General features: G+C 41.2%; 1 protein-coding gene and 1 non-coding gene across 2 annotated transcripts in view; one reads left to right on the top strand and one right to left on the bottom strand.

Annotated features, from left to right (window-relative positions):
- Positions 1 to 25,823, top strand: part of LOC130277407 (uncharacterized) — a 119,057-nt gene that overhangs the window by 60,619 nt on the left and 32,615 nt on the right. Inside the window, exon 3 of the mRNA XM_056528078.1 lies at positions 16,195 to 16,413. Within this exon, the coding sequence (XP_056384053.1) occupies positions 16,195 to 16,413 (219 nt within the window). The remainder of the gene's footprint in view (positions 1 to 16,194; positions 16,414 to 25,823) is intronic.
- Positions 7,038 to 7,231, bottom strand: LOC130278227 (U2 spliceosomal RNA). The gene has a single exon (XR_008845885.1). It is a non-coding gene; the product is annotated as a U2 spliceosomal RNA (small nuclear RNA).

Below are 25,823 nucleotides of genomic sequence, written 5' to 3'. Positions count from 1 at the left end.
CATCTTGATTTGATGAAAAATTTTATTTTGAAAAGGATTTCTCTGTGATTTTCACCGTCCTGCATCATAGAGTCTTCTGGACTTTTAGATATGCGCTTGTTCTTAATTTTTCTGGCCTCTGGTGCTGCACTTTTTATGCTGCCGCAATTTTTCTGGGTGCTGCTACAGCTGCGACAATACCAAATTTTTGAAAATTAATGTACACATGTGTAAAGCATAAGTTGCTGAGTTGACGATAGCAAGTTATCAGATCACTACTTTCAGTTTTGAAAAAGTGTTTAAAAAATGAAAGAAGCAATCTGATTGGTTGCCATGGGCAACTCACCAACTTTTTCTCAGGACAGGTTTTGATAAATGCCCCTCGCATTGCATTTGATCAGTTCAATACTGTATCAATTTGTACATGATACTATTGTCTCTGGGTGGATTTGAACCACCCACCTTTCAGGCTTTTCAACTGAATGTGCTAACCAATTGCACCACAGAGACTAGAACTATCAGGAAAAAAAATTATGTATTTTAATGGATAACATCAAAAACAAACATCATGGGGAACATTTATGGAATGTAGGAGAACAGGGGTCTTGGGGAAAAAGAAAAAAGGGAAAAGAGATTGTTTGCAGAGAATAATAAACCTCAATACATAGAAGGGTGTAAAGGTCCAATTTATGCCTATATGCTACATGGGAGGGTAATATTTTACATGGGTTTTCATTGCACTTTGAACATGCTTTTAGGGGTTAATTTTCAGAATCTGCATGGCCATACAACCTTTATTGCACTTTAGAAACAGCTGTATAGGCACATTTTCTCTACAATACAGATTCAAAATGGGAATAAACATACACATTGAACAGAATTTGCATAAAAAAAATATATCAAAATTTACCTGAGGATAATTACCAGATCCAGAAGATGATGATAAAAGGTCCTAGGAGACATTCTTAGGTAGTCCTGAAATTTAGCAGGATACCCACGTAGCTGAGCATACAAAACATGAAATGCTCCATGCTGTGGCCTTAAAGGGGATCTCCGGTGCTTACACATCTTATCCCCTATCAAAAGGATAGGGGATAAGATGCCTGATCGCAGGAGTCCCGCAGCTGGGGACGCCCGCGATCATGCACGCGGCACCCCGTTTGTAATCAGTCCCCGGAGCATGTTCGCTCCGAGTCTGATTACGGGCGACTACAGGGCCTGCGGCATGTGGATAGGGGATGAGTGTTAATCACGCTGGGGCATGTGGATAGGGGATGAGTGTTAATCACGCTGCAGATGCCCTTTAAACAACACAATGTAACTCCAAGTCAATGTCACTTCTGTGAAATCCCACTGTCCACTCAGGAAGCAACACTGATTGACAATCAATTTCACATGCTGTTGTGCAAATGGAACAGACAACAGGTGGAAATTATAGGCAATTAGCAAGACACCCCCAATCAAGGAGTGGTTCTTCAGGTGGTGACCACAGACCACTTCCTATGCTTCCTGGCTGATGTTTTGGTCACTTTTGAATGCTGGCGGTGCTTTCACTCTAGTGGTAGCATAAGACGGAGTCTACAACCCACACAATTGGCTCAGGTAGTGCTGCTCATCCAGAATAGCACATCAATGCGAGCTGTGGCAATAAGGTTTGCTGTGTCTGTCAGCATAGTGTCCAGAGCATGAAGGCGCTACCAGGAGACAGGCCAGTACATCAGGAGATGTGGAGGTGGCCGTAGGAGGGCAACAACCCAGCAGTAGGACCGCTACCTCTGCCTTTGTGAAAGTAGGAGCACTGCCAGAGCCCTACAAAATGACCTCCAGCAGGCCACAAATATGCATGTGTCCACTCAAACATTCAGAAACCAACTCCATGGGGGTGGTATGAGGGCCTGACATCCACAGGTGGGAGTTGTGCTTACAGCCCAACACCATGCAGGACGTTTGGCCTTTGCCAGAGAACACCAAGATTGGTAAATTTGCCACTGGCGCCCTATTGCACCAGTTGCACCACAGACTGTCCAGGAGTTGGCGGATGCTTTAGTCCAGGTCTGGGAGGACATCCGTCACCTCATCAGGAGCATGCACAGGCATTGTAGGGAGGTCATATGGGCATGTGGAGGCCACACACTACTGAGCCTCATTTTGACTTGTTTTAACCCCTTACCGACCAAGGACGTATATTTACGTCCTTGGCCGGCTCCCGCGATATAACGCGGGGTCACGCGGTGACCCCGCATCATATCGGGTTGGTCCCGGCATGTATCTGAAGTCGGGGCTAATAGCGCGACGGAAAAATAAAAAAGTTATAGGGGTCAGAAGATGACAATTTTAAACGTATACATTTCTGTGCATATAGTTATGATTTTTTCCAGAAGTACGACAGAATCAAACCTATATAAGTAGGATATCATTTTAATTGTATGAACCTACAGAATAAAGTGAAGGTGTCATTTTTACAGAAAAATGTACTGCGTAGAAACGGAAGCCCCCAAAAGTTACAAAATGGCATTTCTTCTTCAATTTCTTCGCACAATGATTTTTTTTTCCATTTCACTGATTTTTCGGTAAAATGACTGATGTCACTGCAAAGTAGAATTGGTCATCATATGGATTTTTAGATGCAAAATTGAAAGGGTTATGATTTTTAAAAGGTGAGGAGGAAAAAACGAAAGTTCAAAAACCAAAAACCTTGCGTCCTTAAGGGGTTCAGGACATTTCATAAAGTTGGATCAGCCTGTAGTGGGGTTTTCCACTGTGATTTTGAGTGTGACTCCATATTCAGACCTCCATGGGTTTATAGATTTGATTTCCATTGATAATTTTTGTGTGATTTTGTTGTCACATTCAACTATGTAAAGACGAAAGTATTTCATACGATTAGTTCATTCATTCAGATCTAGGATGTGTTATCTTAGTGTTCACTTTATTTTTTTGAGCAGTGTATCAAGATCCTCCCTTTCTCTTCTTAGCACTGCTTGGGGAGGTGGTGGTGTGGGCTGGTGGGGGGGGGGGGGGGAGGGGCGGTGAGGATAAAGGTAAATAATTCTAATGATTAAAGGGGGACTCCAGTGGAAGAAAAATTATTTCAAATCAACTGGTGCAACAAAGTTAAACAGATTTGTAAATCACTTCCATTTAAACCCTTCTAGTACTTATAAGCTGCTTTTATACTACAGATATACTTCAGTGAAGTTCTTTCCAGTCTGACCACACTGCTCTCTACTGACACCTCTGTCCATGTTAGGAACTGTCCAGAGCAGGAGAGGTTTTCTATGGGGATATGCTACTAATCTGGACAGTTCCTGACACGGACAGGGGTGTCAGCAGAGAGCACTGTTGTCAGACAGAAAAAAAATTCACAAATGTCTCTGTTTTATATAGCAGCTAATAAGTACTGGAAGGATCAACATTTTTTGGAGAGAGACAAAATCTCCTCACACCAAGGGCGGTCTTGGATGGGTTAAATACCATCTAAAGAGGGCCAGGGAATAGTTATTCAGAGACTTGAACTCCAACAGGTACAGTCTGTGATTGGCAAGTCTGGGAGATGCAAATAGGATAAGGACCACCAAGCAATAGAGACAAAACCCCAAGTTAAATAAATATGAACATGGATATTTTGTTTAGGACAAGTATGGATGTGATAGTGTGGCGAGTGTATGGCATTTTTTTTCTCTTCTCACTTCCCTACTGATAATCCCGATCAAAGATGGGTTGGTAGTTGGTATTCTTTCATTCCTAATTTGATAATTATGTAATTAAATTATTGGAAGGGTACAAAAATAAAGAAGAAAATGTAAGAAAAATAAAAATATAAGAGAGAAGGATAGGATGTGGAGAGGAGGGGAGAAGGATGGAGAGAAAAAAGTAGAGCTTGGGTTTTTCGGAGAGAGTGTAGGCCCCAGGCAAAAAAATTAAGTTTATGATGTAAAGGAAATAGGAAAAAGCAAGGGGTACAAATTGATAAGGAAAGGGTAGATAGTGGCTATAAGGTATTGGGAGTAGTACATAAGATAAGGTAGTGCAACAATTAAGATTATTGATGAAATAATATCGGTTAATGAAAGTTGTACTTTAAAAAAAAAAAATTTCTGGATATGATGTTAAAATGATACCCTCCCGTGAATTGTGTAATTGAAAATTGTTATATATTTTATATGCAAAAAATCTGAAATAAAGAATTTAAAAAAAGGCTGAACACCTCTGGTGGAAAACTATATATATATATATATTTTTTTTTTTATCAACTGGTGCCAGAAAGTTAAACAGATTTGTAAACTACTGCTATTAAAAAATCTTAACCCCCTTCTAGTACTTATCAGCTGCTGTATACTACAGAGGAAATTCTTTTCTTTTTTAATTTTTTTCTGTCTAACCACAGTGCTCTCTGCTGACACCATTGTCCATTTTAGGAACTGTCCAAAGTAGGAGCAAATCCCAATAGCAAACCTATCCTGCTCTTGACAGTTCCTAAAATGGACAGAGGTGTCAGCAGAGAGCACTATGGTCAGGCAGAAAGGATATTTGTTACGCCGAGCGCTCCGGGTCCCTGCTCCTCCCCGGAGCGCTCGCGGCGTTCTCCTCTCTGCAGCGCCCCGGTCAGACCCGCTGATGAATCGCGCCCGCTCGCGAATCGCATCCCAAGCCACTTACCTGTCCCGGTTCCCGGCTGTCACGTTCTGGCGCGCGCAGCCCCGCTCTCTAGGGCGCACGTGCGCCAGCTCTCTAAGATTTAAAGGGCCAGTTCACCAATGATTGGTGCCTGGCCCAATCAGTCTAATTAGCTTCCACCTGCTCCCTGCTCATATAACCTCACTTCCCCTTCACTGCCTTGCCGTATCTTGTTGCCTTGTGCCAGAGAAAGCGTTTAGTGTATGTCCCAAGCCTGTGTTCCAGAACTTCTGCTGTTGCCCCTGACTACGACCCTTGCTGCCTGCCCTGACCTTCTGCTACGTCCGACCTTGCTCTTGCCTTGTCCCTTTGTACCGCGCCTGTCTCAGCAGTCAGAGAGGTTGAGCCGTTACCGGTGGATACGACCTGGTTGCTAACGCCGCAGCAAGACCATCCCGCTTTGCGGCGGGCTCTGGTGAATACTTAGAACCGGTCCACCGGTACGGTCCACGCCAATCCCTCTCTGACACAGAGGATCCACCTCCAGCCTGCCGAATCATAACAATATTCAAAAAGAAAAGAACTTCCTGTGGAGCATATAGCAGCTGATAAGTACTGGAAGGGTTAAGATTTGTAATAATAGTAATTTACAAGTCTGTTTAACTTTCTGGCACCAGTTGATTTGAAAAAAAAAAATTCCACTAGTTTTCATGAAAGTAAGATTTTTATTTTCTGGGAGAGTGCTCTCTTGTTCAGCCTAAGTAAACATTTTTTAAAGTGGTAGTCCGGTGAAAAACATTGTTGTTTTTTTTTTTTTTTTTTTTAAATCAACTGGAGCTAGAACTTTAAACAGATTTGTAAATTACTTCTATTAAAAAATCTTCATCCTTCCAGTTCTTATCAGCTGCTGTATACTACATAGGAAGTTCTTTTCTTTTTAAAGTTCTTTTCTGTCTGACCACAGTGCTCTCTGATGACACCTCTGTCCAGAGTAGGAGTAAATCCCCACAGCAAACATATCTTGACAGTTCCTGAGACAGAAGAGGTGTCAGCAGAGAGCACTGTGGTCAGACAGAAAAGAACTTTAAAAAGAAATTAACTTTCTCTGGAGCATACAGCAGCTGATAAGTACTGAAAGGATCAAGATTTTTTAATAGAACTTATTTACAAATCTGTTCTGGCACCAGTTGATTTAAAAAAAAAAAATTCACCGGAGTGCCCCTTTAATGTGTAGTTGACCACATCCTTATGGACTGAGGTCCAGTGACAGAATGGCAGGGTCAACATCAGGTACCAGTAAGGCTTGGATGTCATCCTACTTAACAAGAAGGAGCGAAAGGCCATTTGGGCAAATTATCAAAGGATATAGTACCGAAATTCCTAGGAGAAAAAAATTCTTCCCCTATGTGAATCTCAAGGATTTGGGACCCTGTTTGAGAGATCAAGACAAACGTTCCTTGGTGACTCCTAGAGGCAAATGTTTCCTTGGTAAAAAAGACCAATGTCTCTAAGGGATATATATGTGGAGAACTCCCCCCTTCGAGTGTGTTTTTTAAGAGCCGAGGAAAGTCCTCTCTATCACCCAAAGTGCAAGAAAAAGTGCAAATGTGTCAGACTAAAAAAACTTACACAAAGGATGCGGTCTATTGCTAAGCCCTTCTCCAACAGGAGAGAGGCCCCCCAACAAACCTACCCTTCCCCTCCGGGCCAAAAGGCACCTGCAAGGATCCAGGTTCGATGCCCCTTTTCGCCGAAGCTACTAAAGGTCCCCAAAATTCTCCTGGCTTCAACCTAGACGTTAACCAAGGTATCAGCTGAGGAGCCGTATACTGATGGCATCTAGACCTAAGTCAAGATGCCCAGGGGTTGCAGGGAGGTGAGGACCTGACGGCCACACACACCTCCCCAGACCGCCAGGAATGACACCCAGAAGGGCTACCGCATCCTGACAATCCTGTGTACAAATAAAGACACGTGGCACAGTGACAAACAAAAATAATAACATTCATCCGGCTGGATCTATAAAAATGTCCCTGATCCTAGACAGAAGGTCGGGATACCAAGGGTGAGTCCCAAAGGTGGAGTATGGTGTAGTGCGTTCACTCAGTGAGCTTTAACACCCAGTGAGTTTCGGCACCTCAGGGTCACCACTCACCTCGGCTCTACACCCCCCAACCTCATGGCGAGACCCCGAGGACACAGGTCATATCTAGAGATGAGCGAATTTACAGTAAATTAGATTTGTCACGAACTTCTCGGCTCGGCAGTTGATGACTTATCCTGCATAAATTAGTTCAGCTTTCAGGTGCTCCGGTGGGCTGGACAAGGTGGATACCGTCCTAGGAAAGAGTCTCCTAGGACTGTATACACCTTTTACAGCCCACGGGACCACCTGAAAGCTGAACTAATTTATGCAGGATAAGTCATCAACTGCCGAGCCGAGAAGTTCGTGACGAATCGAATTTACTGTAAATTCGCTCATCTCTAGTCATATCAGGGCAGCCGTTGAGCTGGATACGTGGCACCAGCCCTGGAACTCCTCAATGCAGCATCCATCCTACATCAATGGCAAAGACTAAACCACTGATAAGAACAGATACTACACTTGATCTTAGCCAAAAGGCCGAGAAGCGAGAAGAGAAACTCCCCCTTTCAGCATGTCCTTAGGGGTTTATGTTCATTTCAGAAAAGACCCCTTAAGCCATTTTGTTGAAACTCTGCTAGCTTGACCTGTCTTGCGGGCCATCCCCCCCCCCCCCCCCTTGTGATTGCCAGTCCTGTAATATTATGAGAAGTAGCCTCCGACTCTCCAATCTACTGGAGCTGCAGCTGCTGAAGTTATTGGCTGCTGATGGTATTGATAAATGTTCTACCCTGACCTTATATTCTACAGAACTTCCATACAGGCAGGAGAGCAACCTGCAGTCTAAGCTCAGACTTTATCCAAGCAACTTTCACCCTCCAGTGTTCTCACCCGGCAGAGTCATGCTGTCCTGTTGTCTGTTCCTCCCAATGACCAGCCGGCGGTATTTACATGCATAACTCCATGGTAACGGTTGCCTGCTGTACAGACACTAGGTCAGACATGCGAATGTACATACACTAGGGTGCAAGAGCATTGCTCTTCACACACTGCATGTAGAAATATACAGACACTAGGGTGCAATAGTCTGTGCATTCCTATGTGCAGAGAAATATGTGCAGTGGGGGAGCAGGCAGGATTGAACACACATGTTAGCGGGAGTGGGCCTCAGTAAAACAAATACCTTGCAGGAGAATGCTGGAATGGCCAGAAATTCATCTTAAGTGGTATAAAAAAAAAAAAAAAGTCCTGTGCAGGGTTCTAATCTAAATCATCTAGCTCCTTTTGCTTTAGCTCCGTCTAATTTCCTCATATAACAATAAAGAGGAGTCAGGGGAAGGCTGCCTTATTCTTTTGATGGAGACAGGCTTGTCTATTGCTGGGGACGCTGTGTTGGGCAACACTGCCACAGAGCAAGCATTCCTCTTCATGTCACCATTTTGTATTCTGAGGCAGTTTTGCTCGTAGTGTGTGAGCTTTGGAGGGTCATATGCTCCCCAAGGCCGTCCTTCTAGCGGTATCTGGAGGCAATCACCTATACCCTATCGCTGTTGATAGGTGGAAGCCACCCTGAAGAACAAATACTAACACCAGCAGGGGCTCCAACATACCTTACATCTAGACAAAGGAGAACTCATGTAACCTTGTTGCTCATGCGCTCGAATAGTATGTTAATAAAAAAATATAGAGGATGACATAAGAAGCCTTTGGCCAGCATTGTAAGTGATTGGAGTGTGTCCATGGTTATGGTGGAGTCGGGTGGATTAGCGGTGGACTGAGTAAGCATTTAGCCAAAAGCTATTGGATGTAAATGGTCAACTTCATATAGTTTAATGAGACAAGATCAACATATGACTCTCCGAATTAGTATTGCATAAGCACGAACAGCAAAGATGCAAGGAGAAAATAAAGTTGTAGCTATTTCTTGTCACAAAAACATGTTTTGATCAAGGATCCCACCTGCGGCATAATTATAAGGTGAAGAAAAAATAAAAACAAACACCTGCGGAGGAAAAATTCCCAAAGCTTTTTCTTTACATACAATCTAGAGCAACAAGGTCTGTATATAAGAGGCTCCCCTATCTGCACTATGGTCTTCTTCCCCAGCACGCTACATGTGTGACAGTGGGAGAAACCCCTGGTGGGACAGTCAGGTCGTCTACTACACATCAACTTTCTTCAGTCATAAGAAAAGTATTACATCAGGACTGTATGAACATGTGCCGAAGAATGATCATGTGTTTTATACAGGCAATACTCCACACCATGTAAGTACTTGTAACACAAACTGTATATATGTATATATATATATATATATATATATGTATATATATATATATATATATATATATATATATATGTGCATGTATGTATAAAGATGATATTCATATTCAGGGCTCAAGTCCTGCAGGAACTCATGGGAACGGAGTTCCTGAACTTTTTCCACAGCAGGAACGCAGTTCCCATTAGCAGGAGTCCTGTACTCCACCCCTAGACATCTTATCCCCTAAGCAAGAAAACTTACAAAATAATTACTATATGTTGTGGGTATGTGTGAAACTAGCTTACTTTATAACCAATACCCTATTCAAATCTACCTTTTATTATATCTTGTTAAAATTATATTATAACTATTTAATATCCAGCGATCTGCTGTATATGCAAATATACAATGATGCTCACCTAGAGCTAATATCTATACATGTCAGAGGTATGTATACTTGGACAAATATGCATAGACAAATTGACAATGCAGTATAGCAATAACGTTAGATGGCACTTACGTACTGCAGACTGTGCTTTCTTTTCAGTCCTTTGGGAGGAGACTGTCGTAGGGTAAGATAAAGTTAGAATAGTGCTCGGATGTATACAATTAATATTGATAATATATTCTAACTAGCACCCCACTTCAACAGTTGACTCTCCACTCCCTATGGCTGACTAAAACCATTGTAGACATACATGACAATACAAAGCCATTATTTAATGTATATAATGATGCATCATTATACAGCACATCTATGTGTATAATTAGTGATTAAACAATAAATAAATCAATCCTTCACCAAAAAATAAGATAATAGAAAAAATATTAATAAAGAAGGATAAAATGTAAACCTTTGGAGTACCTCAATGTAAACCTTTGGAGTACCTCTACGCGTTTCCCCCCCGGTAACATAATGGTGGCCGGGGTTCCTCAGTGCGGTCCAGGCTCCAGGGCATCTAAAATGGCAGATTTCTGGGAAGGCGGGAACAAGGGTAAGCGGGATGACAATGAATCACATGCAGGATGCAGCCTATCAGCAGCCAGTCACCCCTGTGATGTCACAGCCCTATATAATCGGCAGCCATATTCCGGCTAGTCACTTCATCCTTTCACTGCAGAGAGATAGGACAGACAGCACTGTGTATTACACAGAAAAGCTTTTTCCAGCAGCATGTCACCTCCTAGTCACGTCAGCGTTCTGTTGGACAGAGAGCAGTGCTTTTTTTCACAGAAAATAATTCTTACTGCAGCGATTAACCTCCCAGTCACTGTCTACAGCATTGTATTACAGAGAGGGGCAGAGAACTGTGTGTTTCCTCATACGTTTGAACAAGCTGGCTCAGCTGGAGAAATGTTAGGAGTGGAGGGAGGAATACGTTTTTAGCGCAACTCTGTGCCTTTGTTCCAATACAAATCATCTGCTGGTTATTCTAGTCTGTAAACGGTATAATACCCAGCAGTCCATTCCTAATAGTCTGTGAAACAGACTCAAAAGAAATTGATTAGAGGAACGTAAAAGTACACTGTAGTTGTAATTTTAAAGCACCACCGCCATCTAGTGACCACTGAGCAAATTTTTTTAACTTTTTGAAATTAAAGGGTACCTCTCATCAAATAAACTTTTGATATATTTTAGATTAATGAATGTTGAATAACTTTCCAATAGCATGTTAATGAAAAATATGCTTCTTTCTATTGTATTTTTCCCAATCAGTCCTGTCAGCAAGCATTTCTGACTCATGCTGGAGTCCTAAACACTCAGAGCTGCCAGCCTGCTTTGTTCACAGCCAAACAGGCTGTGAACAAAGCAGGCTGGCAGCTCTGAGTGTTCTCCTTTGTGAACAAAGCAGACTAGCAGCTCGTAGTGTTTAGGACTCCAGCATGAGTCTGAAATGCTTGCTGCCAGGACTGGTAGGGAGACCCCTAGTTGTCATTTCTTCAAAGTGGAAAATTAAATAGAAATTGTAAATTGTAAAGTTATTCTGCATACATTAATCTGTAATATATCAAAAGTTTTTTTGATGAGAGGTACCCTTTAAGGTTAAGTTTTAAATATTATTTAGGGGGATCTTTAGTCAGGGTTATCCCTGAGGGGCTAATTCCCCAAGGAGTTGTATTTTCTATAGTTGTCCCTAAGATCCTCTGGGGACATTTTTGTTGTTGTTGAGGTATTACAGAGACAAGCAGAGCGCTGTGTGTTGCACAGAAGAACAGCAGCGATTCAGCTCAAGACAAATCCTGCCGAGAAGCACTGACAGGGAAGGGAGTGAGATTGAGAAAGAGAGTGCAATTTTGGGTTTAGTACACAGAGACTGTGTGCTACAGCACTGTTGTGTACTGCTGGTGTTGTGCACAAATACTTATTTAAGCGTACTGTAGCGCATTTTTCTGCCCTCATAAGTGCATACCACATACGTACATCTAAGTAGTGTACTATTTTGTACTTGTTAATCTGTCAAGGGCCTAGATACTGTGAAAGGCCAGGCAAAAGTACTCACCGGCTGGTGTTGTACTCAAATACTTTTTTAAGAGTACTGTAGCTAATTTTCTCCCCTCATAAGTGCATACCACATACCTACATCTAAGTGGTGTACTATTTTGTACCTGTTAAACTCGCAAGGGCCTAGATACTGTGAAAGGACTGCCAAAAGTACACACCTGCTGCTGTTCTAGGCAAATACTGTTAAGCGAAAACAGGATTGCACTCACCATCCAACAAATTTTTATTCAATACCAGACATGACAAGCAAGGTGTGCAGGTGTGGAGGCGGGTGACGTGAACCGGAACAGACTGTTTCGCGCACTTGCGGCGCTTCTTCCAGCTGGTATACGCCTGCTGCACGAGAAGTGATGACTTATATAGGAGTCACAATGGGCGGCGTCAAAAGTCACGTGTCAAAACAATGTGATCATGTGATTAAAAACAACAACAGATCGGGACTGACATGCATCTGTGAACTGCAGAATTCTAACAACGAGAATACAGGTAAGTAGCAACTTAACACATTTACTGTGGATGTGAGTATAGTATAGGGTGCCATCAGTTTATAGAAAGGGTGCCAATTCGATTCGGTCATTGAGTCCGAGAGAGCCGGTAGCTCTCAGCATCAGTATCCAATGTGCTTCCTTTCTCAGCAATACAGCATGTTTATCTCCCCCATTTGGTAGGGAGATAACTCTTTCTATGCCGGCAAACTTAAGGACTCTTGGATCGCTGGCATGGGCTTCTTTTACTTGGTCAATTAATCTGGGGGCGCCAACTCCAGTACGGATAGATCTTAGATGTTCCTGAAAATGAATGTGGAGGGGCCAAATGGTTTTGCCAGCGTAAAAGAAGCCACATGGGCACGCAATGACATATATGAGAAAGTTGGAGCATCAGGTAATAAAGTCCTTAACAAAATAAAGATAGCCACCCAATTGTTGGTTGATAGATTCTGGGCACAAAAAGAGCAAGATCTGCATGGAAAATTGCCCTTAGGTGCAGTACTTTTTAACCAACTGCTACCGCACACTGGCACAGTCTGGTTCATACCTAAAAAACTCTTAAGTTGATCACCTATGGTGCGATTTTTTCTATATGTTAGTAGGGGAGTATTCAAAGCAACCTCCTTTAATTCAGAGTCGGTCCTCCAGGATGTACCAGTGCTTGCGGATAGTGTTAGGCACAAAGGTGTTCAAATTAGAATTAGCTAGAGAAAAAACAAATTGTTTAGGTTTTTGATTAAGGCTAGATTTTGGACGCAATAGAGTGGAGCACTGGACCGTCAAAGCCTTGCTGTAACTCTCATTAATAATTAATGATGGAAACCCTTGTTATAATAGTCGTGTCTTTAAGTCGGTGGCTTGAGCAACAAAAATCTCATTGTCGCTGTTAACTTTTTTTAGGCGTAAAAATTGGGAGTAAGGAATGCTCCTTTTTACATGATCGGGGTGTGAACTATTAAAATGAAGGAGGGAATTCCGAGCGATGCTTTTTCTGTAACCTTGTGTATGTAATTGACCATCAATAATCACAAATTTCAGATCGAGGAAAGTGAGTTCAGAGTCACCATATTCAGAAGTGAAAAACATGTTCTCACAATTTGCTACATTCAGGTATGTGACGATTGCCAGGAAGTCATCTTTAGACCCTTCCCACACTATTAAAATATCGTCAACATACCTGAGAAAGAGTTTAATGTTGGTGACATACGGGTTCGTAGAAGAAAAGACATATCTGCATTCAAAAGCAGCCAAAAACAGATTGGCATAAGTGCAGGAGACCGGGGTGCCCATCGCAGTCCCGGTCTCCTGCTTATACCAAGTATCCCCCTCTCTGAACTCATTATGAGACAGGATAAAGAGGAGGGACTCAGCGACAAAATTTATGAATTTGTCTGTCTTGTCTGTCTCAGCCAAGATCTCCCGGACAGCCTGCACACCCGCATCATGCGGGATGCGGGTGTACAGGCTCTCCACATCGATCGAGGCGAGATGAAAAGTACTGTTCCAATAAAAAATATCAAGATGGTAAATCCCCGGTGTCCTTTATATATGAAGGGATAAATGGTAGAATAGGTTTTAGCAACCACTCTATGTATTGGGACAAGTATTTGGTCGCAGAGCCGATCCCCGCGACGCCCAGGGGGTCGGCTCTGCGACTTATGCACTTTAGGTAGAAAATACCATTTAGCATGGCGGGGGCTACGGGGAATTAGTTTTTCAGCTGTTTTAAGTGGGATTAGGCCTTGTTCACATTTGCTTCTCAAAAAGTTACCGAGTAGGTTCATGGTTTTTGAAGTTAGAATAGTCTGCAGGCATTTGTATGTAACTGTATCGTCTAACAGACAAAATATCATCTGAATTGAGCAATAAAAAATTCCAATATAATTTTATTACTAAATATAGTTGTGATAGCTGGAAGATTAAACAGATTTTAAACAAGTACTGGTCAGTATTAAAAGTAGATCCTCTTAAAAAAAAAAAAACACATTCAGGGTATAAGCAGGGTATAACATTTTGAAGGGCAAAAAATCTAAAAGCACTTCTGGCCCCAAGCACTTCTATCCTTTTTTTTATATATTTTGTAAAATGTGTGTATTTTTATGTAATTACCTGTCATGTGATTGGAATTGTGGGAATTTATTCTAGGCATTGAGTAATTTCTGTCATGCCTGAAGAAGAAACCGGTCCGGTTTCATAACACGTAGCATGTTTTAATAAAATAAGTTGTAATTATCACCCCTGGATCACCTTACTGGCAGCGCCTATTATCCTCCGTGGAGTATGGAGTGGTATTGGAATCTATTATTCACGCTTGGCAGCGTGAGGAGGAATGTGCAGCAGCCTGAAATGACTAAGTGCATATACGTGTTGTGCCGGAATTTGCACAACCATTTTAGGTGAATTGATCCTTGGCTCACTTACTTTAAATTTTTATGCTGAAGGTGTCACACTAGGGAACGCTTCTTTCTTTTTTATTTTATCTTTTAATTTTAGGGATTGTGATGCCCTATGGTGTCCTTATGCTGCCGCCAACTCCAGGCTGCGTCATTCAGCCACTATATGGTCTCCTATTGCTGCCCCCAATTCCAGGCTGTGTCATTCTGCCAGATTATGGTCTCCTCATGCTGCTGCCACCTCTAGGCTCTGTCATTGTGCCGCCTTGTGACTCCTTGTTAGTTTGGGTTTTGTGATCATACAGTATTAGTTCAAAGTAAACACCGGGATATTAAACTTGGGAATCTAATATAAATCTTACATTTAAAAAAAAATCTACGTAATCTTTGCAAGACTGAGGCCCTATGGTCATTGACTTCATATTACCTGTGGAATTATTACAAGAATCCAATGAAACAGCTTGGAGCGATAACAATGAACCATAACTGATTAAATGAAACATTTGCACTCTCACATTCAGGGGGGGGGGGCTGAGAGGCAGGGGCTGGAACAGGTGGTATCTCGCCTGACAAAGGACCGCCAGCTTGATTTTAAGATACAAATATGAGCTTTTTCACTGTAGCCACTTCTAGCTTTATGCGCCCACTTATCCAATGGCACAGAAGCTGAATGTGCTCCTGTCCAAGTTGCTGGTACTGCAGTCCCTCCCTTTTCAAGTGGACACTCAGAGTATGGGGGTGTGCTGAGAGTCAGGGGTGGGAACAGGTGGTAGCTCGCCTCGTGGCCGACCGCCAACTCAATGCTCACCAGAATGGGTAATCAAAAAATGGAAATAAAATAAGATTAAATTAAAAGAAAATTACATAAAAAATCTGCCACATGCAGACGCTCTGCGTCAGTGATTCTAATAGCGATGCCTGTAATCTGCATGTCATACTGTATAACAGTAATATTTTACTAACACAGCACACTCTCTATGCATGTTAGGACAAAGCAAAGTGTTCTACACACCTATTGAGGTTCTCTGTATGCCAGAAATAGCAGTTTTTAATAGCTTTTCGCCACAAATAAATTCAGACCCAAACCAAATTTTTTGGGGGAAAATACGGCAAATTGGACGAATCAAATTTGTCCAAAAATTCGCTCAACTCTAGTTCCCTTTATTTTTTTGAGCAGTGAATAATAGATTTTGCCAGAGGGACTATTACCCTCAGGTAGCCTGGAATACTACACCTATGCTCTTTGTGAGTACCACACAAGGACTACCTATACTTGTGCAGAGCCCCATTTAACAAGTTGCAAAGATTCACAGGAGGACAGAGTCAACCTCAAAGCCATTCCTGACCACACTAGAGACTTTGCCAGATGGATTACTACTCTCATCTGCTTTGGACTACCTCATGAACAGCATACATAGCATTGTGCATTGGGAATGTGTTTGTTTTTTTAATTGATAATGCCCCTAAACATGTTTTTGTCAATGTCACAGAAGCATTTAGACCATGCAGTTGTTGCCATTCTGTGAAAATATAACCGTATTCTTCTGATAAAACTGTCAATATTTGCATCTAATTTATGGCTACCAAAACTGTGATATTCTGTAGCAAGAAAGTGTTTATTCTGTGGTGTTAATCTAGCCTTTGTCCAATGGAAAATTTAACTCCCTGCAAGATGAGAGACAACCAAGAGATATCCATAATAAGGGGCCCCATGGACTCTTAGCTTGTTGCTTTGAGGATAACAGGTTGGTTGTAGAAGCCACTACATCTTTCAAGAGCAAAATGTTACAAATATAACCATATTGTCATGTATGAAGCTTTGGCTGAAAGTTTAATTGTACAATGAAATAATCTTTTTATTTCCTCAGATTGAAGCTGATAAAGATCACAGCTGTGGTGTTGCTCTTGCTCCCTGACTCACATGCAGCGGTGCCAAAAAAATGTGCGCTCAATTCAAAAGGAGATACGTCTGTGAGCGTGAAACACGGAGATGTAATGTTGGCCGGGATCTTTCAGCTCACGTATACAAGTCATTATGTAGTAAGGAACCAGAAGGTTTATCCCCCAGAAGATAATATATGTGATATGTAGGTACAATACTGAATATACAGTAGATATATATATATATATATATATATATATATATATAATTTTTTTTAAATTATTATAATTTTTTTTAAATCTAGCTGTAATCTCCATCTAGTGTGTATAACCTGTAATGTAATGCCTACAGATGGCAAACCCCCTCAGATCCAGTCTCCCAATAACATGTATGTCTGACTTGTATTATTTATATAGGGGACTAATGGTACCCAAACACATCAGGTAAACCTGCCTGCTGATTTTGGCTGAACCTTCTGACCATCTATTGTGAATGGGGATGTAAAGACTCTTCTCCAATGACAGGAAACAAAGATTTTGCATGTTGTGTTGCATTTCATCCTTAAATCTTTGTTCTCAAATCAAACACAGGCCTGTCCTTTTCTAATTTATCTCCAAACTAAACATGTCTTGAGATTTATGTTGTGAAGTTGCCAATTTTTTAAACATCATAAGGGGGGGGGGGGGGGGGGGGGGGACATTTATCAAGGTATTTAGAGTCTTTTTTTGGAGTACAAAATTGCACAAAAAGTTGTAAAAGCGCCTAAGCACTTTTTTGTGAGTAAGCAAAAAGTTACAAACAGTTTTTACAAATTTAAAATTTACAAATTTTAAATTTCTAATTTCAAAATTTTGAATTTCTAAATTTCAAATTTCAAATTTACAAATTTTACAAATTTCAGTTTTCACTTTGCAGTAGGCAAAAAAAAGTCGCAAACCTTTACAAAAAGTCGCAAAACTACTCGAGGTCTGACCTGGAATACAGAACTCACGTACGTTTAAAAATTTGCAAAAAAGTTTCATAAAAGTCTCAGCTGCAACTTTTTGTTTTGCTTATGTGCTCGAATGTATCAATCCCCTGTGATAGTATCATAAACATGTAGCACATAAGCAAAACTAAAGCATAAAAAATGAGTTCTGAACTTGCTTACCAAAGCAACCAATAATAAATGTCCCCCTATAGTTTGGTCACATTCTGCCGTGACACACTGGCCCTGATTTACAAAGAGTGTTGGGTTATTTTCAGAGTGTTTTTTATTCCCCTGACTATTTTTTATCACTGACTATTGTATTTATCAATGTTTCGCACATGTCAGGAAAATTCTGTAGCATGATATTAAATTCTGTCGCACAAGAAACATAAAAGCAAATAAATAAAGCAAACTAACTCTGCACTAGGACTTAACTTTACATTCCTGGTCGTTAATGGGTTAACAAACAAAAAAAAAAAGGGAATGAAAGCCAAGATTTATAAAATAAAAAATGAGAAATTCCAAACAAATAAATTAAAAAATACATTTTTTTTTATAGTTCAGTATTTCATTATTTTTCTGGTGGGTTTTTAAATACAACTGTCGGGTTTTCAGGAAAATGTTGGAAACAAGCCCCTAATTATGCAAACCACGGCCCCTTTATTCGGGTTAAAAAAATACTCAGAGTAATTAGAAAACCGTTGGGTTTTATCAGTAAAATGTGTCGCATAACCCAATAAAAAGAGTCGGGATTATGTTAGTAAATCAGGGCCACTGCGTATATGATGTGCTCATCTATGTGTGGACACCCAATGATTTTTATGTAAACGGAGTATATTTTAAGTGTCCTGCATATTTTAATATTGTGTATTATTGTGTTTCTTAAGAAACTGAAGTCCTCAAACAAATCAGAGATAAGACAACTCTGGACACCTCTATCATTTCTTGCAAGAGGTGTTTTGCAGAGGTTTTTTTCCTTCTCCCCATTGAGAACACATGCACAGTTAAGTATGGCTCCATGCAGTGGAGTAACTTGTAGCTTCTGGGCCCCAGTGCAAAATCTGCAACAGGACCTCAATTGTCATTTATAATACTGGTCTCTTATGGGACATTGGTACCTTGGGGCCTCCTTTAAAGAGGTACTCCGTTGCTCAGCATTTGGAATAAACTGTTTCGAATGCTAGAGCTGGCGCCGGGAGCTCGTGATGTCATAGCTCCACCCACTCATGATGTCATGCCCCACCGCCCAATGCAAGTCTATGGGAGGCCATCTATGGCCATCACACCCACCTCTTATAGACTTGCATTGAGGGGGCAGGGCGTGACATCATGAGGGGGGGGCTATGATGTCACAAGCCCTGATGCCGGCTCCAGCGTTTGGAACAGTTTGTTCCAAACACTGAGCAGCGGAGTACCCCCTTAAGCCAACCAAAGGACAGTAATCAAAAGTATGTGACTACAATGCAGCGAGCAAAACTTCTGGTCCCCCACAGATACTCTGTGTCTCACTTGAACTCAAGTTGTAAAAACAAACTAATTATGTAGCCTGGCGTTTCCAGACTTTCAGGCCTCGGTCCAGAATTGTCAAGCAGGACTTCCTAACTTCTGATTTTCTGGCCAGGACTGACATGAACACCGTTGCCACCTGGCCAGAAGTGATGTGCCCAGGGTTCCTGTCAGGCACCAGAAAAACACATTAGCCTGGCCTGAAGCTTAGAAGAAAGGAGAGATTCTTGGACTTGCTTAGGAGGAAGAAGGCTGGAGTCCTAAGTGAGACACAAACTCACAGCAATAGATTCCAGCAGGTAGTATGGGGCATCCAGCGTTTAAGGAGAAAAATACTTGGTTGTGCTTAGGGGCACCCACTATCTTGATAGGTGGGACTTGTGAAATTCCATGGAAACACTTTTTATTCTGGCTTCAGGATTAACAGTTGGGAGCCTCACAGGATAGTATCAACTGATGGAGGTCGGTAGGTGAACCTCTTTAACAATGCATCTCCTGGAGACAGAGGATGTGTGTCCTCTGTTTGTCATGGGAATATAGAAATTGGACCCTCTTCTCCAGTGTGTTAAACCCATTAACATTAAGGGTCATGACACTGATGATAGCTGACATTGCAAAAAAAAAAAAAAAATAAAATAAAGTGAGGGAAGGTCCCTGGGGTTTCTAGTCTGTGAGGCATGAGCACAGTAGGAACAAGTTTCCTAGGGAAAAAAATAAAGTGTAAGAGGAAGATAAAGGTAAGAAAACATAAGGGAACAGTCACAAAGAGACTAAGAGATGTGGCACTGTGCAGAACTTATGGGGGGGGGGGGGTAATTCCACCTCAAAAATAAAAACTGCGAAGGATGATACCATTACACTACTATATACTAGATAATATCATTTATTAAGAATTGCAACACATTACCAAGAGGCTTTTTTTAAACAGAGGGAACCCATGATGTAAATGTACATCATGGTGCCTTGGGACTTCAACCACCATGATGTTCAATTGTGTTATGACCATGAAACTAGCGCAGGAGCTGTGGTCTCAGCTGCTATCAAATGGGGGACTATTTGTATAAATAAAAAACTAATAAAAAGTGTTTAGAAATATAGATAAGTCCAATAAAAATGTATTTACTCCTTATCCCATATTACAAATAATTAAAAAAAACATTTGATTTCCCCATGTGTGGAAATGTCCGAACTATTAAAATATAATGTTAATGATCCCGTATGGTGATCAAAAAAGTAATCAAAAAGTAATAATCGCAGATATACACAAAAGAAAAAAAAAGTAAAATAAAAACTACAGATAACAGCACAAAAAAATTAGCCCTCGTATAGCCTCATACTGAATATGGAGAATAAGAAAAACATATAGGTCAGAATACGGCAATTTTAGGCACATATTTTGACTTTTTCTAAAAGTAGTACAGCAATAGACAAACATGTAAACGTGAGGATGATTTTAATCGTATTGACAAACTAAAAGAACATGTCAGTTTTACCGTAAAGAGTACTCCATAAAAATTTTAATTGGCTGTGTCCTCAAAGAGTTAATATTAACCAGTTGAAGGGTCACTAAGTTTTCACAAACCTTTTGACATGTACTAGGGACATGTCAAAAGTTTCGATTGGTCGGGTCTGAGTGTTTAGACCCCGACTGATCGCTAAATTGAGCCAGGAGAAGTCCACACTAAGCGCATTTATTCCCGCCTCTCTGCCACATGACCAAGACTGACACCCCATGTAAGTCTACGTCCAAGTCACATGCACAGACAACGTCTTAATTTTTTTCTTCCTCATTAATTTGTCTCTCAACAGAGCTATATGAGAGCTTCCTTTACTATTGTTTGTATGACCATTGGACCATTTAATGGGATCTTTCATTTTACCATAAAATGTGGTGCAAAACAAAAAAATATATATTTGTGGGTTATCCAATTTTTTTATGCCAATATACAATTACAGCAATACACAATTTCTATTGTTTTTGTTTTACCTTTTACCAATTTCATTTTTGCATTTTCGTTTATTCCTCCTCGTCTTTTAAGAGCCATATCTCATTTATTTTTCCATTCACAGACCCAGGGAGGTCTTGAGGGGTTTAGGTTTTATGCAGTGCACTTTACAGTGAAAATGACATATTAGCTTAATTCTGTCATTCAATATGAAAAAAATCATATCTATCTTTATCTATCTTTACGTACTTATTACTACACTATTAAATTATCTCTCTTTTTTTTTTTTTTTTTAAACAAAACTAATATGTTTAGAATTGCCTTATTCTGATCCCTCTAACTTTCTTATTTTTCTGTATATGGGGCTGGATGAGGGCATTTTTTAGCTGTAATCTGCAGTTTTTATTGGCACCACTATTGTGTATACTTGACTTTTTGATCACTTTTTATAAAAATTTTCTGGGATGTGATGTGACCGAAAAGCAACAATTGTAGACTTTTTTATTTTTAAGTTTACTCCATTTACCGTACAGGATCATTAAAGGAGTACTCCGATGAAAACCTTTTTTCTTTTAAATCAACTGGTGCCAGAAAGTTAAATAGATTTGTAAATTACTTCTATTAAAAAATCTTAATCCTTAATGTACTTATTAGCTGCTGAATACTGCAGAGGAAATTCTTTTCTTTTTGGAATTCTCTCTGATGACATCACAAGCACAGTGCTCTTTGCTGACGTCATTATAATAATAACTCTTTATTTATTGTTGTCCTTAGTGGGATTTGAACCCAAGGCCCCAGCACTGCAAGACAGCAGTGCTAATCACTGAGCCACCATGCTGCCCTTAGCATACATCTGCTATGCACAGTTGCTAAAATGGACAGAGATGTCAACAGAAAGCACTGTGCTCGTGATGTCATCAGTGTTCCAAAAAGAAAGGAATTTCCTCTGTAGCATTCAGCTGCTAATAAGTACCGGAAGGATTAAGATTTTTTAATAGAAGTAATTTACAAATATGTTTAACTTTCCTGCACCAGTTGATTTAAAAGAAAAAAGGTTTTCACCGAAGTACCCCTTTAAGATTATATTTTAATAGTTCGGACATTTATGCACGCCACAATACCAAATATGTTTATTTCATTTTTTACACCTCTTTTTGTGGAATGGGAAAAGGGGGATTTTAGTTTAATTGGGGGAGTGGCATATTCCCGTTTTGAAAATAATTAACTTTTTACTATTTTTAATGTCCCTATAGGAAACAATTTAAAGCAATCATTTGATTGCTTTTACTGATCATTATTATTATTATTTTTTTTTAAAGCATATGCCGGGTGGCAGGTCAGGGGACCTCTAATGGCAATTATTACTCTTCAAACCTCTGCGATTATTCTGTGGGTGGCCTGATGAGTCCACCCCAGTCTCCATAATGCTGCAGATGCTGTGTTCAGTATCATGGTATGTGAAGGGTAAATGGTGAGCATCAACACGAAGGCTGATGTCCGCCATTACCAGTTGTCTCTGGTCTTTCTGACAGCAGTCCAGTGCTCTCTTCATTTACAGGACGGGGATCTTGGTGCGTTAGGTGCCAGAACACCAGATGGTTCAGTTATGTCCATTGTCCTTAAGGACCAGAGCGTTTTTTGCAAATCTGACCACTGTCACTTTAAACATTAATAACTCTGGAATGCTTTTAGTTATCATTCTGATTCCGAGATAGTTTTTTCGTGACATATTCTACTTTAACTTAGTGGTAAAATTTTATGGTAACTTGCATCCTTTCTTGGTGAAAAATCCCCAAATTTGATGAAAAAAATGAAAATTTAGCATTTTTCTAACTTTGAAGCTCTCTGCTTGTAAGAAAAATGGATATTCAAGATATATTTTTTTGGGTTCACATATACAATATGTCTACTTTATGTTTGCATCATAAAAGTTATGAGTTTTTACTTTTGGAAGACACCAGAGGGCTTCAAAGTTCAGCAGCAATTTTGAAATTTTTCACAAAATTTTCAAACTCACTATTTTTCAGGGACCAGTTCAGATTTGAAGTTAATTTGAAGGGTCTTCATATTAGAAATACCCCATAAATGACCCCATTATAAAAACTAGACCCCCCAAAGTATTCAAAATGACATTCAGTAAGTGTATTAACCCTTTAGGTGTTTCACAGCAATAGCAGCAAAGTGAAGGAGAAAATTCAAAATCTTCATTTTTTACACTCGCATGTTGTTGTAGACCCAATTTTTGAATTTTTGCAAGGGGTAAAAAGGTGAAAATTTTTACTTGTATTTGAAACCCAATTTCTCTCGAGTAAGCACATACCTCATATGTCTATGTTAATTGTTCAGCGGGCGCAGTAGAGGGCTCAGAAGGGAAGGAGCGACAAATGGTTTTTGGGGGGCATGTCACCTTTAGAAAGTCCCTATGGTGCCAGGACAGCAAAAAAAAAACACATGGCATACCATTTTGGAAACTAGACCCCTCAGAGAACGTAACAAGGGGTGAACCTTAATACCCCACAGGTGATTCACGACTTTTGCATATGTAAAAAAAATATATATATTTTTTACCTAAAATGCTTGGTTTCCCAAAAATTTTAAATTTTTAAAAAGGGTAATAGCAGAAAATATCCCCCAAAATTTGAAGCCCAATTTCTCCCGATACAGAAAACACCCCATATGGGGGTGAAAAGTGCTCTGCTGACGCACTACAGGTCTCAGAAGAGAAGGAGTCACATTTGGCTTTTTGAAAGCAAATTTTGCTCTGGGGGCATGCCGCATTTAGGAAGCCCGTATGGTGCCAGAACAGCAAAAAAAAAACACATGGCATACCATTTTGGAAACTAGACCCCTCGGGGAACGTAACAAGGGGTAATGTGAACCTTAGTACCCTACAGGTGTTTCACGACTTTGGCATATGTAAAAAAATATATATGTTTTTTACCTAAAATGCTTGGTTTCCCCAAATTTTTACAATTTTAAAAAGGGTAATAGCAGAAAATACCCCCCAAAATTTGAAGCCCAATTTCTCCCGATTCAGAAAACACCCCATATGGGGGTGAAAAGTGCTCTGCTGGCGCACTACAGGTCTCAGAATAGAAGGAGTCACATTTGGCTTTTTAAAAACAGATTTTGCTCTGGGGGCATGCCGCATTTAGGAAGCCCCTATGGTGCCAGGACAGCAAAAAAAAAAAAACACATGGCATACCATTTTGGAAACTAGACCCCTCGGGAACGTAACAAGGGGTCATTTGAACCTTAATACCCTACAGGTGTTTCACGACTTTTGCATATGTAAAAAAAATATATATTTTTTTTTACCTAAAATGCTTGTTTTCCCAAAAAATTTACATTTTTAAAAAGGGTAATAGCAGAAAATACCCCCCAAAATTTGTAACACAATTTCTCCTGAGTACGGTGATACCCCATATGTGACCCTAAACTCCAAAGTGAGAGCACCATGTGCATTTGAGACCTAAATTAGGGACTTGCATAGGGGTGGACATAGGGTTATTCTACGCCAGTGATTCCCAAACAGGGTGCCTCCAGCTGTTGTAAAACTCCCAGCATGCCTAGACCGTCAACGGCTATCTGGCAATACTGGGAGTAGTTGTTTTGCAACAGCTGGAGGCTCCGTTTTGGAAACAGTGGCGTACCTGACGTTTTTCATTTTTATTGGGGAGGGGAAGGGGTTGTATAGGGGTATGTGTATATGTAGTGTTTTTTACTTTTTATTTTGTGTTAGTGTAGTGTAGTGTTTTTAGGGTACAGTCACATGGGCGGGGGTTCACAGTAGTTTCTCGCTGGCAGTTTGAGCTGCGGCAGAAAATTTGCCGCAGCTCAAACTTGCAGCCGGATACTTACTGTAATCCTCCGCCCATGTGAGTGTACCCTGTACGTTCACATTGGGGGGGGGGGGACATCCAGCTGTTGCAAAACTACAACTCCCAGCATGTACAGTCTATCAGTGCATGCTGGGAGTTGTAGTTTTGCAACCGCTGGAGGCTCCGTTTTGGAAACAGTGGCGTACCAGATGCTTTTTATTTTTATTGGGGAGGGGAGGGGGGCTGTGTAGGGGTATGTGTATACGTAGTGTTTTTTACTTTTTATTTTATTGTGTGTTAGTGTAGTGTTTTTAGGGTACAGTCGCACGGGCGGGGGTTCACAGTAGTTTCTCGCTGGCAGTTTGAGCTGCGGCAGAAAATTTGCCGCAGCTCAAACTTGCAGCCGGATACTTACTGTAATCCTCCGCCCATGTGAGTGTACCCTGTACATTCACATTGGGGGGGGGGGACATCCAGCTGTTGCAAAACTGCAACTCCCAGCATGTACGGTCTATCAGTGCATGCTGGGAGTTGTAGTTTTGCAACTGCTGGAGGCTCCGTTTTGGAAACAGTGGCGTACCAGATGCTTTTTATTTTTATTGGGGATGGGAGGGGGGCTGCAACCAGTGTGCCTTCAGCTGTTGCAAAAGCTACAACCCCCAGCATGTACGGACAGTGGAAGGGCATGCTGGGTCTTGTAGTTATGCAACAGCTGGAGGCATACTACTTTGGCTGGGGATGCTGGGGATTGTAGTTATGCAACAGCTGGAGACACACTGGTTTGCTACTTAACTCAGTGTGCCTTCAGCTGTTGCAAAACTACAACTCTCAGCAGTCAGACAGCCAACGGGCATGCTGAGAGTTGTAGTTATGCAACCACCAGATGCACCACTACAACTCCCAGCATGCATTTTAGCTGATTGTGCAAGCTGGGAGTTGTAGTTATACAACAGCTGAAGGTACACTTTTCCATAGAAAGAATGTGCCTCCAGCTGTTGCGAAACTACAAGTCCCAGCATGCCCATAAGGGAATGCTGGGAGTTGTTGTTGTCTGCCTCCTGCTGTTGCATAACTACAGCTCCCAGCATGCAGGAGGCTGTCACTCACCTCCAACGATCCAGCCGCATCAGGTCAGTCCCTCGTCGTCGCCGCCGCCGCTGCTCCTGGGGCCCCGATCCCAACAGGGATGTCGGGGATCGTGGTCCCCAGCACCCGGGGTGCACGTCCCACACCAGCTCACGTCCTCCGGAAGAGGGGCGGAGCGGGTTGCGGGAGTGACACCCGCAGCAGGCGCCCTGATTGGTCGGCCGGTAATCCAGCCGATGAATCAGGGTGATCGTGAGGTGGCACCAGTGCCACCTCACCCCTGCAG

This window comes from Hyla sarda, chromosome 6, assembly GCF_029499605.1.
Source record: "Hyla sarda isolate aHylSar1 chromosome 6, aHylSar1.hap1, whole genome shotgun sequence".
Classification (NCBI taxonomy): domain Eukaryota; kingdom Metazoa; phylum Chordata; class Amphibia; order Anura; family Hylidae; genus Hyla; species Hyla sarda.
This window is presented reverse-complemented; position numbering and strand designations above follow the sequence as displayed.